This window comes from Grampus griseus (genome assembly GCF_964374135.1).
Source record: "Grampus griseus genome assembly, chromosome: 11".
In the NCBI taxonomy this organism is placed as follows: domain Eukaryota; kingdom Metazoa; phylum Chordata; class Mammalia; order Artiodactyla; family Delphinidae; genus Grampus; species Grampus griseus.
In genome coordinates this window covers 42,773,885-42,789,629 of record NC_139005.1, presented here as the reverse complement: position 1 = coordinate 42,789,629, position 15,745 = coordinate 42,773,885, and the positions used below count along the sequence as shown (strand labels likewise).

At 44.1% G+C, this 15,745-nt stretch overlaps 1 protein-coding gene and 1 pseudogene across 3 annotated transcripts; both read right to left on the bottom strand.

Moving 5' to 3' along the window:
- Nucleotides 1-5,933: 5,933 nt before the first annotated feature.
- PRR13 (proline rich 13) lies at nucleotides 5,934-9,553 on the bottom strand. 2 transcript variants are annotated; one of them, XM_082666058.1, is made up of 4 exons: nucleotides 9,440-9,553; nucleotides 8,841-8,879; nucleotides 8,108-8,469; nucleotides 5,934-6,600 (listed from the first exon to the last, which is right to left on the bottom strand). In XM_082666058.1, exons 2-4 carry the CDS (start codon nucleotides 8,857-8,859, stop codon nucleotides 6,559-6,561), a joined length of 423 nt encoding a protein of 140 aa, XP_082522184.1. In that variant the 5' UTR covers nucleotides 8,860-8,879; nucleotides 9,440-9,553; the 3' UTR covers nucleotides 5,934-6,558. The 2 variants fall into 2 exon arrangements, with proteins under 2 accessions (XP_082522184.1, XP_082522185.1); XM_082666059.1 differs by having other exon boundaries at nucleotides 9,362-9,462.
- Nucleotides 9,554-14,431: 4,878 nt separating this feature from the next.
- On the bottom strand, nucleotides 14,432-15,504 carry LOC309829900 (3-hydroxyisobutyrate dehydrogenase, mitochondrial-like; annotated as a pseudogene). Its single transcript has one exon. The product of its transcript is annotated as a 3-hydroxyisobutyrate dehydrogenase, mitochondrial-like (transcript).
- Between the last annotated feature and the right edge of the window lie 241 nt (nucleotides 15,505-15,745).

The window sequence follows — 15,745 nt, the reverse complement described above, 5'->3', positions numbered from 1 at the left end:
AGCGCTAACCGCCCCGGGGGCCGGCGAGGCGACTGCGTCGTCCAAACCCTCCCCACGCAATACGGACGGCCTCCCAACAGCCTAGAGCGGCTCCGTGGACACCACTGACACCAGCGAGACAACTGGTAGCAGACGGCGAAGTTCATGATAGAGCGGCAGCGTGGGGGGGGCAGGGAGGAAACTAGTGTCCCCTAGCGGGCTGGCTGGAAAGCCCAGGCGTAAGTGCGGAGAGAGTTGGCAGTCGCCATGGATAAAGGAAAGAGGGGAAAATGGGATGTGTGAGGAGAAACTGACAAGAGCCGGGAAAACCCAGTAGTCTATAGTGATACTCAGAAAGAGAAAAAAAGCTAATTTGCCACATTGGAGGTCACTTTTACACCAACTTACTCTGAAAATTGGTAATTAAAAGGAAAGATTTAAGCATTTACCCTTTCTTTTAGGAAGAACTGTAGTTCATCTCTAGTCGATAAGGGAAAACTTTTTTCAAGAGTTCCATATAATGAATGTAGGGAAATAAAAAAGTTAGAAAATCACCATTTATTCTCCAACCCAAAATGAAATAATTGATTCAAGCAAGTGCCATCAATCATCAAAACTCTAAGGGAAAGTTTGTTAGGGAGCAGGATGTTATCCTGGTGCCAAATATCACATGGACTATTTGAAAAAAAAGAAAGAAACCCGAAAATTTTAAATCGAAACATCATATAGTCACCACCTTACCCAAGTGATCAAACTTTGCATCACTAATAGTACAACTTTGACATAGTCCTTGGTGAGATGCAATAAGTACATAGCATCATCTATTAAGTATTCTTGTCAAGTGTTTAATCTTAATATAATCAAGCCTTCAGACCCGATTTGCAATTTACAGGAAATTTACAAGGGATAAAGGAAAAAGTTAAACACATCAAGGAGATAATCAGCAAATCCAGAATCCAGGACATTCTACAAGACAACTAGGCTGTTCTCTTCGAAAAGAAAGAGAGGAGGAAAAGGAACGGGAGGGAAAAGAGGAGAAATTTAAAAGAATGATAATCAAATGTAATGTGTGGATCTTGTTTGGATCCTGTTTTTTTTTTAAGAAGAAAAACAGCTATATAAGACATTTCGGAGACAACTGAGGAAATTCAAACATGAACTGAACATTAGCAAATTTTAGGAGGTGTTGTTAGTTTTCTTAAGTGTGATAATGGAATTGTGGTTATGCAGGAGAAATGCTGTTTTAAGAGGTACATGATGAAATATTTAAGGGTGAAGGGTCATGATGCATGAAACAGACTTTCAAATGGTTCACATAGGTATATAAATGAAGCAAACTTGGTAAAATGTTAACAGTTGTTGAGTGTAGGTGGTAGGTTTATGGGTGATCATTGTACTGTTCTTCAAACTTTTAAAAAATAATTTTCAGGGAATTCCCTGGCTGTCCAGTGGTTAGGTCTCTGCACTTTCACTGCCATGGCCTGGGTTCATTCCCTGATAGGGGAACTAAGATCCTGTAAGCCCCGTGGTGTGCCCCCCCAAAATAATAATAATTTTCATAATAAAAATTGGAAAAAATATGATGTGGAATGGAACAAGATTGGCAAAGTGTTGATAATTATTGAGGCTAGGTTATGGGAAATAGGAGTTCATTAAACTGCTTTCTCTACTCCTGTATATATCTGTAAATTTCCAAATTAAAACTTTTGTTTAAAAAATAGAGAAGAGCCCTGGAAGGGAATAAAACAAAATAAAAAGAAGGATATTGAAAGAGACAGCTACTACAGGGTTATTATTTACCCTTGTTTGAGTTCTTCAGGTGTCAGTTCTGGCCTTAATATTAGTCAAGTATTATTGGACAACCCCAATTCAGTGGAGTTATCTGAAAAGAGATAGCTTTCTGAAGTGGAAAATAAGGCTTGGGGTCTCCAATGCCTTTCCTTCCACCCTCCAAATGATGGGTGGGCATTAGGAACAACGTGAGATAGAAATAAAAAGAAGTCTGTCATTTGGCAAAGGCAAGGGGCAGAGCAAATACTGACAGAGAGCAAAGGAGGTAGGAAAATGTTAGGACACTCAGAAAAAAGCAAACCAAGGAGCAGGCTTACTGTGAGGCCTGGGCTGAAGGTCAGATTAACCTCAAGATTTTGCAGTTGGGTCATTTACACCCCAGGGGCTCTAAGAGCTGGGGTGAAAGTGAGTGGCTATCTGTGAAATCATCTCTAATAATGGGCGCAAAACAAAGATCAAATTAAAAGTTGATAAAATAATACAACATAACTCTACTAACAATAACATGGCTTCTGCTGGGACTGGCCAACAGTTGCAGCCAGCTTTGAAAAAGATGCATCCAATAGCAACACTTGATAATTTTATGAATCAATAAATTCTTCTCAGAAGTGGAACCAAATTAGTCAAGTGAGTGAACTTGCCTACAGCTACAAAACAACCTGAAACAGGGAAATGATTCCGAAAAGACAGCAAACTGAAGACTCATCCTATGACTTAACAGTCCCCAAAGCTACAGTGTCAATTTGGATTTTTTTTTTTTTTTTTGGTACGCGGTCCTCTCACTGTTGTGGCCTCTCCCGTTGCAGAGCACAGGCTCCAGGCACGCAGACTCAGCGGCCATGGCTCACGGGCCTAGCCGATCCGCGGCACGTGGGATCTTCCCGGACCGGGGCACGAACCCATGTCCCCTGCATCGGCAGGCGGACTCTCAACCACTGCGCCACCAGGGAAGCCCTGGATTTTATTAATAGACCTAATGGGTTTCCTATCCTTTCCCATTTTCAATTACTTGTGTGGAAATCTTACTATACTTAGTTCCTAGTAAGAAAAGAATGGCAGAATCCCAGATCCTCTCATGGACATTGGGCCTAAGACAAAAACATGTGAGAACCACCATCTTTAGAGTCTTATACTGATGCACAAAACACGGCGCACCAACCTAGTGCTCTCGGGAGCCAGGCAAGTAATGTAACTGGCCTAATGAAAGGCAACAGGGGGACTTCCCTGGTGGCGCAGTGGTGCTAGAGTTTCCAGCTTGAAATCTGAAACTTTATTGAAAATGTCTGATAATTAACACAGAGAGTGGTCCCTCAAAAAAAAAAAAAGTCCATGGCCAGATATAGCTGTAAGCATCCAATTTTTCAACCTCTGGCAAAGATATATGTACCAAAACGCTCCCCACAGCAGTTAAATGTATAGCAAAGTTGAAAACATTCTAAAATTCCAGCAATAAAAGATTGGTTGAATGAAATGCTGTTAAAACAATGTTATCCCCACACACACACATACACATACTGATATGGAATCAACTCCAAAATAGATAATTAAATGGGAAAATGTTAGGTCCAAAAGAGGGCCTGTACTATGCTCCCATTTGATATAAAGTCGGGGTAGGGGCAATAGGAACAATGTAAGGTAGAAATAGAAAGGGAGGGGATATTTAACTATGTTCAGAATAGCTCTGGAAATTTACAAAAGAATTTGGTAGTCGTGGTTGCCTTTGGGGAGGAAGCTGGAAATCTGGGATGAGAAGAGAACCTTACTTTTCACCGAGCATCCTATTAAAAATGTTACAATTTTCCCCCAAGTACATGTATTACTTTTAGCTTTCAAAAAGTTAATAGGGGCTTCCCTGGTGGCGCAGTGGTTGAGAATCCGCCTGCCAATGCAGGGGACACGGGTTCGAACCCCAGTCTGGGAAGATCCCACATGCCGCGGAGCGGCTGGGCCTGTGAGCCCTGGCCGCTGAGCCTGCGCGTCCGGAGCCTGTGCTCCGCAACGGGAGAGGCCACAGCAGTGAGAGGCCCGTGCACCGCGATGAGGAGTGGCCCCTGCTCGCCGCAACTAGAGAAAGCCCTCGCACAGAAATGAAGACCCAACACAGCCAAAAATAAATAAATTAATTAAAGAAAAAAACTTATAAAAATGGCTAAAATAAAAAAAAACTAGTGACAACACCAAATGCTGGCAAGGATTTGGAAAAATGGATTGCTCATACATTGCTAGTAGGAATATAAAAAAAAAAAAAAGTTAATAGACTTTTGAGAAACAACAATAGCAAAACAGCAAGGTGTTGTGCATGTGACTTAGAAAAGCCAGGAAGGGGAATTGGGCTGTCCATGGTTAAAACTGGGGAAGGAGGTCAGTGAATTTTCTCCCTAATTTGTTTGTTTCTCTTTGTGTTTTCCCCCTTGAGCCACTTCTCATTATCTCTCCTTAATTTGTGGTTTGCTTGTCAACATCTGTTTCTCTTTCACCTCACAATCTCCCTGTGCCCACATCTCCCTCTCCTCCTCGAAAAGGAAGAGCTGATGAGTAAATAAAAACGGAGTATGATTGGGAAAAAACCATTAGAATGGCCCCCAAATCCAGGACACTGGAAAACAGGCCTTGGTCTTGGATATCCTAATAAAATTAGAAGCTAGCTCTAATATATTTATTTTAAGCATTTATTTCATATAACTCACCCCAGGGACAAGTGGTAGATGCAATCCAGCCAACTAAAAACACTCCTTCCCTGTTCAAGCCCCACACTCAATCCCTAAGCCCTGTGGGTTCCACCTCAGTAAAATCTCTCAAGTCCACTCCTTCCTCTAGACCCATCTAGAGCCTCATTTCCTGCTTTCAGGCTCCCATATGGTATCTCAGGCTCAGGAATTCTTGAACTTTCATCCCACGCCTTTTTACAACTCTGTGCCTCTGCAAAACTGCTTCTTCTGCCTGAAATCCACTGGGTTAAAAGCATAGACACAGGAGCCACACTGCCCGAGTTCGAATCCTGACTTAAGTTTTCTTCTTCCACAAAATGGAAGCAGAGTACCTACCTCACAGAGTTGCTGGGAAGATTAACACAAGTTATAATTGTACAGCACTTAGTGCCTGGCACATGATAAATGCTTGGTGTTAGCTGATGATATTTATCAACTAAGAACCTCCTACGCATCCTGAGGCCCAGCCAGGACCTCACTCATTTCCCACTGGCACAGTCACTCCTTCCTTTGCTCCCCCACTGCTTGATCCCTGTCTCTGTTGTGGTCCCTTTTACTGTATTATAATAACCTATTCACATATTCACATATCTATCTGCTCCCTTAGCTCTTGCAGGCCATGAAGAGCAGGGACTGTCTTATTCATCTTTGTACCTCAACACCCGGAACACAGTATTTCCTAAATAATACTTTTCCAGGGAATTAATCTAGCTCCATTGGGATACCTGTGATTCCCAAACATGCTATGGAGCTTTAGACCCTGTGCCTAAGCACATGCCTTTCCCAGTCCTTCTCTGCCATCCACTTGGTAGATCTATTCTTTCATTTTTTTGTGTACTCATGTTTCTCCACTCACGGCCCTAAAGGTCAAACGTCACTTTCCCTGTGAAGTCATCTTTGACTCCTCCTTCACTTCCCAATTATTTCTAGGTTTATATCTCTCTGGCATTTTATAGCATCTGTACTAATTAGTTCTCTTAGATGTCTTTTTCCTCTACTCAACAGATCTTTGAGAACCCGATGTGTAATACCATGTATGGCACTTGGTAAATCAGTGGCCCTCAGTTCTAGCTATCCAGCAGAATCACCCACAGTGTTTTAAAAATCCTGATTTGCTGGGCCCCATCCTTATCAAGAGTCTTTCAGGCAAAGCCCTAAATCACTCTCTGATAGCTGATGGGCAGCCAGGGTTGAGAACCTTGGTAGCAGATATGAAAACTTATGCTAAAGACCTATATCCATTCATCAAATGGAAGACAGTAAAGATTCATTCCACTAAGCCTGAACCAATTCTGAAGGATCCTCCCACTAGAGACATGTAAGGACAGTATGCTGTCTTCCTGATGACGCTCTGGTTCCTTACCATGAAACTGATGCACTTTAAAGGGTCCGTGGAAGGCGAAAGTAGTAGAATGTGCTAGACCCAACCACGGTAATGGCACAGGTGAACAGAGACCAGGAGAAACAGCTTTATTTGGACTGAGAGTTGGAGAGTGAGAGGAGGACCTGAGATAGCATCCTGAGCTAAGGAGTAGAGATCAGTTTCCAAAATGGCAGTCAGAGCTCATCAGCCAAATGGACTCCACTTCCCAGCAGCCTTGTAGTGAGTGCAATCAATAAAACGCCTGCTGGGAAATGTTTATTTGCCACTAAATCATCCAAGCATGCCACAATTACAAGAAAGGTACAGGTTGCTTTTTCCTTTCCATAATTAAATTTCCACAGCATCTCCCCAATCATGAGTATTACAAAAGAAAGTAAAGAAATCACATTTTACAGATCTTAGACTTGTCTGCAGCATTTAGCTCAAATCTCACCATTTTCAAAAAATAGTTCTCCTGCAAAATTCACCAGCTAAAAGTTCTATCCAAGCAGTGGGAAGATGGCCTTTGCTAACCCATGGCAATTCTTTTCCCATTTTCCCTAGCCAGTTAGGGTTGAACAGCAGAGTGAGGCTTAGATTGCAGGGGTGGCGGGGGGAGGGACACAAGGGCTAATTTCCCCCAGTACAAGATGGCATCTCAAGCTTGATGGGAGAGCAGAACTGGAGAGACTTGAGGGAAGGGTCCAGGCCCTGTGTTCAGTCAGAGTCACTGCTGGAAGAGGAGGAGGAGGAGGAATGCTGCAAGGGGAAAGGGGAAAGGAGATACCATCAGACCCAGATGAACTTTGATCACTCCATGGGACATTCTTTGGTGCCCTACACCTCCACCCAAGTGCCCTTTGCTTTCTAAGAAGGTCAGAAGTCTTGAACCAGACTGTCCCTTAAACAGCAAAAACAAGGATTTCCTTCAGCAGTGAGCATACAGGAATGGATGAAACCATCCTAAATCACTGCACAGAAGTTATTGCATTTGGAGCAAATTTCCAATTTTCTTTACCTAAGCCAATGCCTAGGCAAGGAATAAATTATAGGCACAAGCATAGTACAGTGCAGGGAAACAGCTGCTACCTTATAATAATGATTAGCTGCATGGACATTCCTAGTGGCTATGAGTCTAAGAAAAGTGAGTAGAATCAGCAGCTGTGTGTGCATCTGTCTCTACTTCTTCCTAAGTCCCAACTGGGAGAAAGTGAGGAAGGCGGGAGAGAAAGCTGGGAGAGTCCTAGTCAAGGTTCTACACATGCATACTCCCATCAACAACTGTCATAAAAAACATTTTTTAGTCTCTCCATTCAATCTCACCTTTCCTTCTCCTAAGACTTCTACCAAAGATCCAGAACTAGGATTAGCACCCAAAGCCATAAGGCAAATAAATGCTAGGCAGAAAAATGTAAATTAAGGCCTCCTCAAGATCGAGGTTGGTTCAACACTTCCAGAATTGTCCTGAGAGCTACTTTTACCCTTGCTAATTAACACTCCTCTGGAATGCTACAAGGGGAAAAGGGAAAGGAGATATCATCAGACCCAGATGAACTCTGATCACTCCATGGGACATTCTTTGGTGCCCTACATCTCCACCCAAGTGCCCTTTGCTTTCTAAGAAGGTCAGGAGTCTTGAACCAGACTGTCCCTTAAACAGCAAAAGCAAGGATTTCCTTCAGCAGTGAGCATACAGGATACTTAGCCTTGGGGCTGAGCATGAAACTCAGGGCTTTATTTGAGGCTGAGAGTCACTGACTGCTCTTGTCCTGTTTCCCTGCCAGACAGTAGGACAATAAGGCCCACGTAATTACCACAACACCCTGAGAATACTGAAGGAGAGAAAGAAACTCCAGGAACTAGGGCCAGATTATTATCTGTTAATTATTATATAAGATTTTGCTTTGTCAAAGGACTGACTCTATTGCTTGACATTTGACCACCTCAGTGGGTGTGTCCAACCTGCTAAAACAAACATGGGGTGGGGAGGGGTGGAATTCCGGGAAGAGAAAGGCAAATTAGAAAGGCTTTTGATTCTGATATCCATTCTAAGGCTCAGCCTAGCCCCTCCCAGATAGAAGACCTAATTAGCCTAATAATTCTTCTCAAGATTATCAAGATTATCAGATTCTTCCCAGTGGGAATCCTTTACACAATCGCTGCCCCATGTCCTCAGACTTCGAATCCTCCTTCCTTGCCCACCCACTGCCTCTCTAGTCCCTCTGAGGGGGCACCCCTTACTAGCCAGGATCCAGAGGGCACTGACCTTGCCATGTTTGTGGTGTTTCTGCTTCTTTTTATGAGCTTTTCTCATTTTCTTTTGCATCTTCTTGTCAATCACCATTCCTGGTCCTACCATGCCAGGAGCCAATGGATTCACAGGACACATGCCAGGGGCAGGTGGTGGGTATGGAGGGGGGTAAGGACCTGAGGGTTGGCATCCTGGATACCCCGGTGGCACAGGGTGACAGGGCCCACCAGGGGGAAAGGCTGGATTCCCCTGGGGTGCTCCTGGGGGAGTGGGAAAGGGGCCTGGAGGAAAGGTAGGGATGGCAGGTGGTGGATGGGCAGGATTGCAACCTCCAGGGTACCCGACGTTAGGGGGGTGTGGATATGGCCCTTGCTGCCCTGGTGGAAGAAGCAAAGAATCAATTAAGATTAGAACTGCCCAGAACCTCTGACAACAAACAACAACAAAAAGAAGAGGATTTCGTTTCTCACTCAATAGTTAAAGGCAAACGGAAAGGTGAGGAAAGAAAATGGAGGGTAGGGGAGACAAACTTACGTAAGAGAGATAAAAGGTAACGTCCCTGGCAGGGCGGGGGAGAAAGGGAGGCAGTGAACTCTAGGGAAGGATGAGAACATCGGTCAGCTATGGACTGAGGACTTTGCTTTTGCGGGTTCGGGGAGAGGTGGAGGAGAAACTGACACAGAAACCTTCTGTTGTGGCCCTTCTGAAAAGGGGTTGGAGCAAGAAAGGAGATCCCCCAAACACCTACCGGCATTGGGATTCCACATGTTCAGCTATTTCTTCCAGCCTGAGGAGAAACAAATGAAGGCAAGAAGCTGACGGCCCAGAAATGGGCAGGGGTTTTAGAGACCAAGCTCAACTCCAACGCCTCCCGCTCCGCAACAGCCTCTCAGAGAACTACCAAGACCTCCACAGAAGAAATGTTTCTTTCCACCCGTTCCTTCGCCCCCAACACCTATTCTATTCCTAGTTCCCTAACCACAGGAACCTTGCTCCCAGGGCCCCTCCACCTTCCACTAGCTCTGGCCGCGGCTGGAGGTTTCTAAGTCCTCCGGAGAGGGGCAGACTCCGCGAATCTCGCTATCCCCATCACTCAGAGACCGAGTCCGGAAGACTTTAGCCACCTATAAGCTGCGAAGGGATCTTAAACAACTTAACCGCTCCCGGAGAAGAGTGACGGGGGACAGGACCCCCACCCCAGGCTAAGAAAAGGACCTGCCTTGAGGCGAAAGGAGGTAGGCGGCTCAGGAAAGATTCTCAAACACTTACATGGCTAGACATACCCCCTCCCACATTAAAAAAGGCAAATAGAGATCCTGGCTCCCAGCTGCGAAGGGACCCCCTCACCCAGGAATGGAAGAAGGAGGAAACTGAGGAATCCAGGCGTCCAGTCACCTCTACACCACTGCTTGGGCGGACTCCTCCTTTCAGCCTCCACTCTCACTTCCTGGTCACCCTCCCACCTTAAGCTTCAGCATCCGCCTCTGCTACCGCCTGATTGGTACTATGTGGTCATTCAGCATTACGATTGGAGAACATAGTCGTCAATCACTCTAGGCTCGAAGGCAGCATTTGCGGTAGGGGCGGAGCCAGGCGCTTCAGGACGCGGCAGTACAGAGGAGCGGGCGGGCCGGAAATTCCTGGGGGCGGGGCTAGGAGAAACCGGCTAGGAGAGGGCGGGGCCAGTTTCTGAGCGAAGTCCTTGAGTGCCTTGGGGAAACTCAACCTTGACCTCTGAGCCCTTAGTCCAGTGGGTGCCACACCTTGTAATGTGAATATACTGTGATAAGCGGTATACAGACATATATATATATATATATATATATATATGGATGGAGCGCTTAAGGAAGGGCGGAGAGCTGCTAAATCTCACCCCAAGCCTCAATATTGCGGCCTCCCTCTTAGTCCCCACAGGAAATAAGAAAACATTCTTGGGGAAAATACAGAGATTTCTAATCTCTCCTAGGATTCTCTATCTCAATTGCATAGCTCTGCCATCTGTCAAATTGCATAAACCAGAAACCAAGAAGTCATCCTGATGGCTCTCTCTTTCCTTCACCTTTCCTCCGCATCTCCTTCCAACTTCAGGAAGGGTCGTTTTGTTTCCCAAATAAATCTAGAATCACTACACTTCTCTCCATCGTCTCTGCTCCCAGCCTACCATCATCTCTCAACTGGATTGCAGCAATGGCCTCTATTTTTTTTAATAACACAATTAACAAGCTTGATTTAATGAATATATATAGAACCATACACCCAAAATTTAAAAGTACTTATCCTTCTTAAGCATACATAAAACATTTTAAAAAATTGGTCTCAACTAATATAATTCAAATTTCAGAGAATTGTGTATTATATACTGTATTCTTTGACCACAACATAAAATATAAATACAAATGAAACCTGCAGGACCCTGTGGGGCCCTCACGGGTACAAAAGCCTTTCCGTGTCCCCTTTTCTAGTTTGTAGGAAAAAGGGTTTAGCCTCCTAGACCTTCCCTGAATTCCAAAGGGCAGATTCAAACAGTTGCTAATTAGGGAAGGGAGGGAATGCAGAAACAAAGGATGAACAGTCAAAAAACAATAGTGCATCAATAAAGCAGGGTCCTGGTTTCTCCTGAAAGTGAGACAGGCTGGGACCTGGGACCCTTTGCTGCAGTGCTGCAGTTTTTGCACCTGGACACACCTCTCCTCGAGCAACAAAATACAAAGAGACTGTACGGGACTAAAAATAATGTGCATGCACAGTTGGGGCAAATTCTGGACAAAAGATACAAAAGAGACCAAAAACCCAACTGCCACTTTTGAAGAGCCTGCAGCAAATGCAGGGTACTGCGCATGCCCCCTGCACACACCACCACCTAAGGGGTGGGCAAAACACCTAAGCCACCCCTCCAACCCGACCCCTGGACACACCCCTACCCTCACCCCACATAAGGAACAAGCTCACCACCCACCCCTCAGGGAGCGAGCCAGAGAGGGAACCTGTTGTACATTCTTGCTCCCCCCTGCTGTAGCAGGGGCCCCAGTAAAGCCTTGCCTGAATTTCTTGTCTGACCTCTGATCAATTTCTATTGATTAGGGAGGCCAAGAACCCTCATCTGTAACAAAGGGATATACATAACAATATATTTTTGAGTTATTCTGTGAAAACTAAGACCCCCACCCAGTTGGAGGATGGTAAATTCCAGCTGAGCACAAGATTCCTGGAATACCATCTCAGTTACCTCACCACCAACCAATTAGAAGAAAGTCACATGTCCTGCAGGCCTCGCCCCAAACTTTGCCTATAAAAACTCCTCCCCGAAAAACATCAAAAAATTTGGGTCTTTTGAGCGCAAACCACTGGTTCTCCTTGCTCAGTCCTGCAATAAACCTTTCTCTGCTCCAAACTCCAATGTTCTGGTTTGGCCTCACTGTGCGTCGGGCACAGGAGCTTGTGTGCATTCAGCAACACAAACATACATTTGGAAGTTAAAAAAAAAGTCTTGCAAATAACTTTGGGTCAAAGTATAATACATGATGGAAATTAAATACTTTGAACTCAACCATAATGAAAACATTACATCCCAAATTTGTGAGCTACAAAAAATTTGAAGATAAATTTTATACTGAGTTTGTCATCTTGAACTAAAATTTTTGATAGATTTTGTATTTTTTTAGATATTTATTTATTTATTTGGTTGCGCTGGGTCTTAGTTGCAGTGCATGGGATCTTCATTGTAGCATGTGGGATCTTTAGTTGCGGCATGTGAACTCTTAGCTGCAGCATGTAGACTCTTAGTTGAGATATGTGGGATCTAGTTTCCTGACCAGGGAATGAACCCAGGCCCTCTGCGTTGAGAGCACAGAGTCAACCACTGGACCACCAGGGAAGTCCCAATTTTTTTTCTTTTTTTTTTTTTTTGCTGTACGCGGGCCTCTCACTGCTGTGGCCTCTCCCGTTGCGGAGCACCGGCTCCGGACGCGCAGGCTCAGCGGCCATGGCTCACGGGCCCAGCCGCTCCAAGGCATGTGGGATCTTTCCGGACCGGGGCACGAACCCGTGTCCCCTGCAACGGCAGGCGGACTCTCAACCATTGCGCCACCAGGGAAGCCTGGAAGTCCCAATTTTTAATTTTTTAATTAAAATTTTTTTGTTATATATATTTTATTGAAATACAGTTGACATACAATATTATGTTTTACATAACCATAGTACATATTGATATATTTTTATATCAGGTTTGTGCTAAATATTTGAGATGAATTGGGACTGGCACTTTTTTTGTTTTTGTTTTTAACGCAATTTATATCTGAGTTACTTCTTCCTTGTAAGATCATTGAGTTTGAAAGAAACTATTGATGTGTCTATATGGGCATGATGCCTCTTAGAATTTAAATATTTAAAACTATTTCTTTTTTAAAGCAGCTTTATTGAAATAGAGTTCATATACCATACAATTCACTCATTTAAAGGGTACAGTTCAATAGTTTTTAGCATATTCTGAGCTTGTGCCACCATTGCCATTATTTAATTTTAGAACATTTTTTGTCCCCCTTAAAATAATTCCACACCCCATTAGTAGTGAATCCTCATTCCTCTCCCTGCCTCTCCCCCATTCTGCCCAAGCCCTTAGCAACCACTAATCAATTTATAAATTCTCCTGTTTTATACAAACGGAAAATTGTACAATATGTGGCCTATCGTGACTGGCTTCTTTCACTTTGCATAATATTTCAGGGTTCATCCATGTTGTAGTATGAATCAGTAGTTCATTCTTTTTTATGAAGGAAATACTGAATAATATGCCACTGTTTGGATATACCACATTTAGTTTATCCATTCATCAGCTGATGGACATTTGAATTGTTTTTACGTTTTGCCTATTATATATATCACTGCTATGAACATTCATGTACAAATTTGTGCATCCATATGTGTTTTTTATTATCAGCATAGAAATGTATTTGAATTCAAAATTATATGGTTATATTTAGAATAATGTAATAATTATCTAAAACACATATCATCCTTGGCTCTGAAATAGTTCTAAAGATGTCATTCTTTTTTTTTTTAATGTCATTTTTCTGAAGTCAAAAAACATGTAGTAAGAATGTACAAGGAGGACTGCCCTGGTGGCGCAGTGGTTAAGAATCCACTGGCCAATGCTAGGGGACACGGTGTCAAGCCCTGGTCCGGGAAGATCCCACATGCGGCAGAGCAACTAAGCCCGCGCACCACAACTACTGAGCCTGCGCTCTAGAGCCTGCCAGCCACAACTACAGAGCCCACAAGCCACAACTACTGAAGCCTGTGAGCCTAGAGCCCGCCAGCCACAACTACAGAGCCCACAAGCCACAACTACTGAAGCCTGTGCGCCTAGAGCCCGTGCTCCGCAACAACAGAAACCACCTCAATGAGAAGCCTGGGTACCACAATGAAGAGTAGCTCCCACTCACTGCAACTACAGAAAGCCCATGCAGCAACGAAAAACCAACACAGCCAAAAATAAATAAATAAATAAAATTACTTAAAAAAAAAAAAAAAAGAATGTACAAGGAAACAAAAATATAAAAAACAAGTTCGCTGAGTATTGGGAGTTGTTACAAGAGAGACACACCAAGATAAATGCAACAGAGTCCAAATTATATACCATGCAGCAAGGCGTTCTCTTGCTTTATCAACTCCTAGAAAATAAATTAGTAACCTCAGTAATGCAAGAATACCACCACTTGGTTAAAAGGACAAACTTTCTGAGGGACACAGGTAGTAATTCACTATACTTCCCCTTTCTATAAGTCCTTTCTTCACACCAGTTTATTTTTGTTCCCCTAAAATATGTTTTATCCTTTAAAAAAAAAATGTGGTTTTATTTGTAAGTTGGAGTAAATAATATCCTGATTGAAATATGCAACTATTTAGTTAAAGATGCTCAGAGATCAAATTTTTGAAAAAGGTGAGTCAGCTAGTTAGCAGGGACCATCAGTAGCTAACAGAAAAAAAATTTTCAGATATTATATGTTTGCTAAATGGATTAAAAAAAAAAAAGGGCTTCCCTGGTGGCGCAGCGGTCGAGAGTCCGCCTGCCGATGCAGGAGACACGGCTTCGTGCCCCGGTCCGGGAGGGTCCCACATGCCGTGGAGCGGCGAGGCTCGTGAGCCATGGCCGCTGGGCCTGCGCGTCCGGAGCCTGTGCTCCGCAACGGGAGAGGCCACAACAGTGAGAGGCCCACGTAACGCAAAAAAAAAAAAAAAAAAAAAAAAAAGAATAAGCAGTTAAAAATGGGTGAAAAATCCCAGGGTTTACTGTGACCAAGACAATCAAAAGCAGACAGACCCATTTACTTGTGGAGCAAGCTATAAGGAGGTTCCAAGATAGACTCTGGTTTCCAACAGTATCCACCGCCAAAGGGCAAACTCAGAATGTCTCCTCCTCTGTAGAAACTGGAACGCAGATGAGCAGGCTTTTTCTGAGTAGCCCTTCACATACATCATCCTGTAGATCTGATGGGCTTGACTGCCCAGAATGATTGGGCTCTTTGTGCTAACCACAGAGTCTTGTGCTAATCCCAGATCCTTAGTCATGAGTGTTGTTCTGAATCCACCCTGATAGTTATTAGGCAAGGGAACTCCGTGAATCATGCCAGGTATGGGATTATAAGTATCACTTGACCAAAGCTGTCCTGAGCTCACATATAGGATTTTAGCCAATGGTTTTGGGTCAAGCCCCAACCTGATTCCCAGATTCATAGCATCAGCAGTTCCAATCATACCATCCATACCAGCAGCGTGTTGTAGCCGATCCTCACAGCCTGCCCAGTCCCAAGGGCTCCCAATGCACCACATTGGAGCCCTTGTACCCCAGCAACTCTTGGGCAGCAGCAAATTCATCTGTGACTCCTCCCACCATAAACATTAGGTTCCCAGACTGAGCAGCTCCCACACCACCAGAAACAGGGGCATCCATGAAAATTGCTCCCATTTTCTCAACTTTTTGGCCAATTCTTTCGAAACTGTAGGATCAATAGTACCGGAGTCTATTAATAGTGAGCCTTTCTTCACTTTTGTTGGAATTCCATTTGCTCCAGAATAAGCTTCTATTGCACTTATACTGGTGGGCAACACTGTAATAATTCCGTCAGCTTTTTTGGCTACATCTGCTGGGGAAGACACTACCTGTATACCTGCATCGAGAAATTCTTTGCATGCATCAGGGAACACATCATAAATAACAAGCGGATAGCCATGTTTCATGAGTTTTTTTGCCATTGGATGCCCCATTTGCCTAGTCCAGTGAATCCAGCTGGAATCTTAGAAGCCATTGACCTAGAACACACCGCTGCAAGGCTGGCCCCTGCCAGCGGCTCCAGTAGGGAGGCCCGAGGTCCTCCACAGAGCTGTAAGGAGGCTGCCTTGCTGCCCCGGCTCATCCACTGACTGTGAGGGTGCGTGGGGACGCGTGCAACCACCATATGTTTTCAATTCTGTTGGGTATTTACTTAAGAGAGGAATTGCTAGGTAATACGGTAACTGTATGTTTAACTTTTTTGAGGAACTGCCAGACTACTTTCCAAAATAGCCACACCATTTTATACCCCCACCAGCAATGTATAAGTGTTCCAATTACCCCACATCTGCACCAGCACTTGTTGCTGTCTGTCTTTATTAGTA

Bases quoted from the DNA above. Each gene is read 5' to 3' on its own strand.
- PRR13 (XM_082666058.1), bottom strand. The intron at 6,601-8,107 runs GTCAGTGCCCTC...TTCCCCTTGCAG, and splicing joins AACACCACAAACATGGCAAG to CATTCCTCCTCCTCCTCCTC.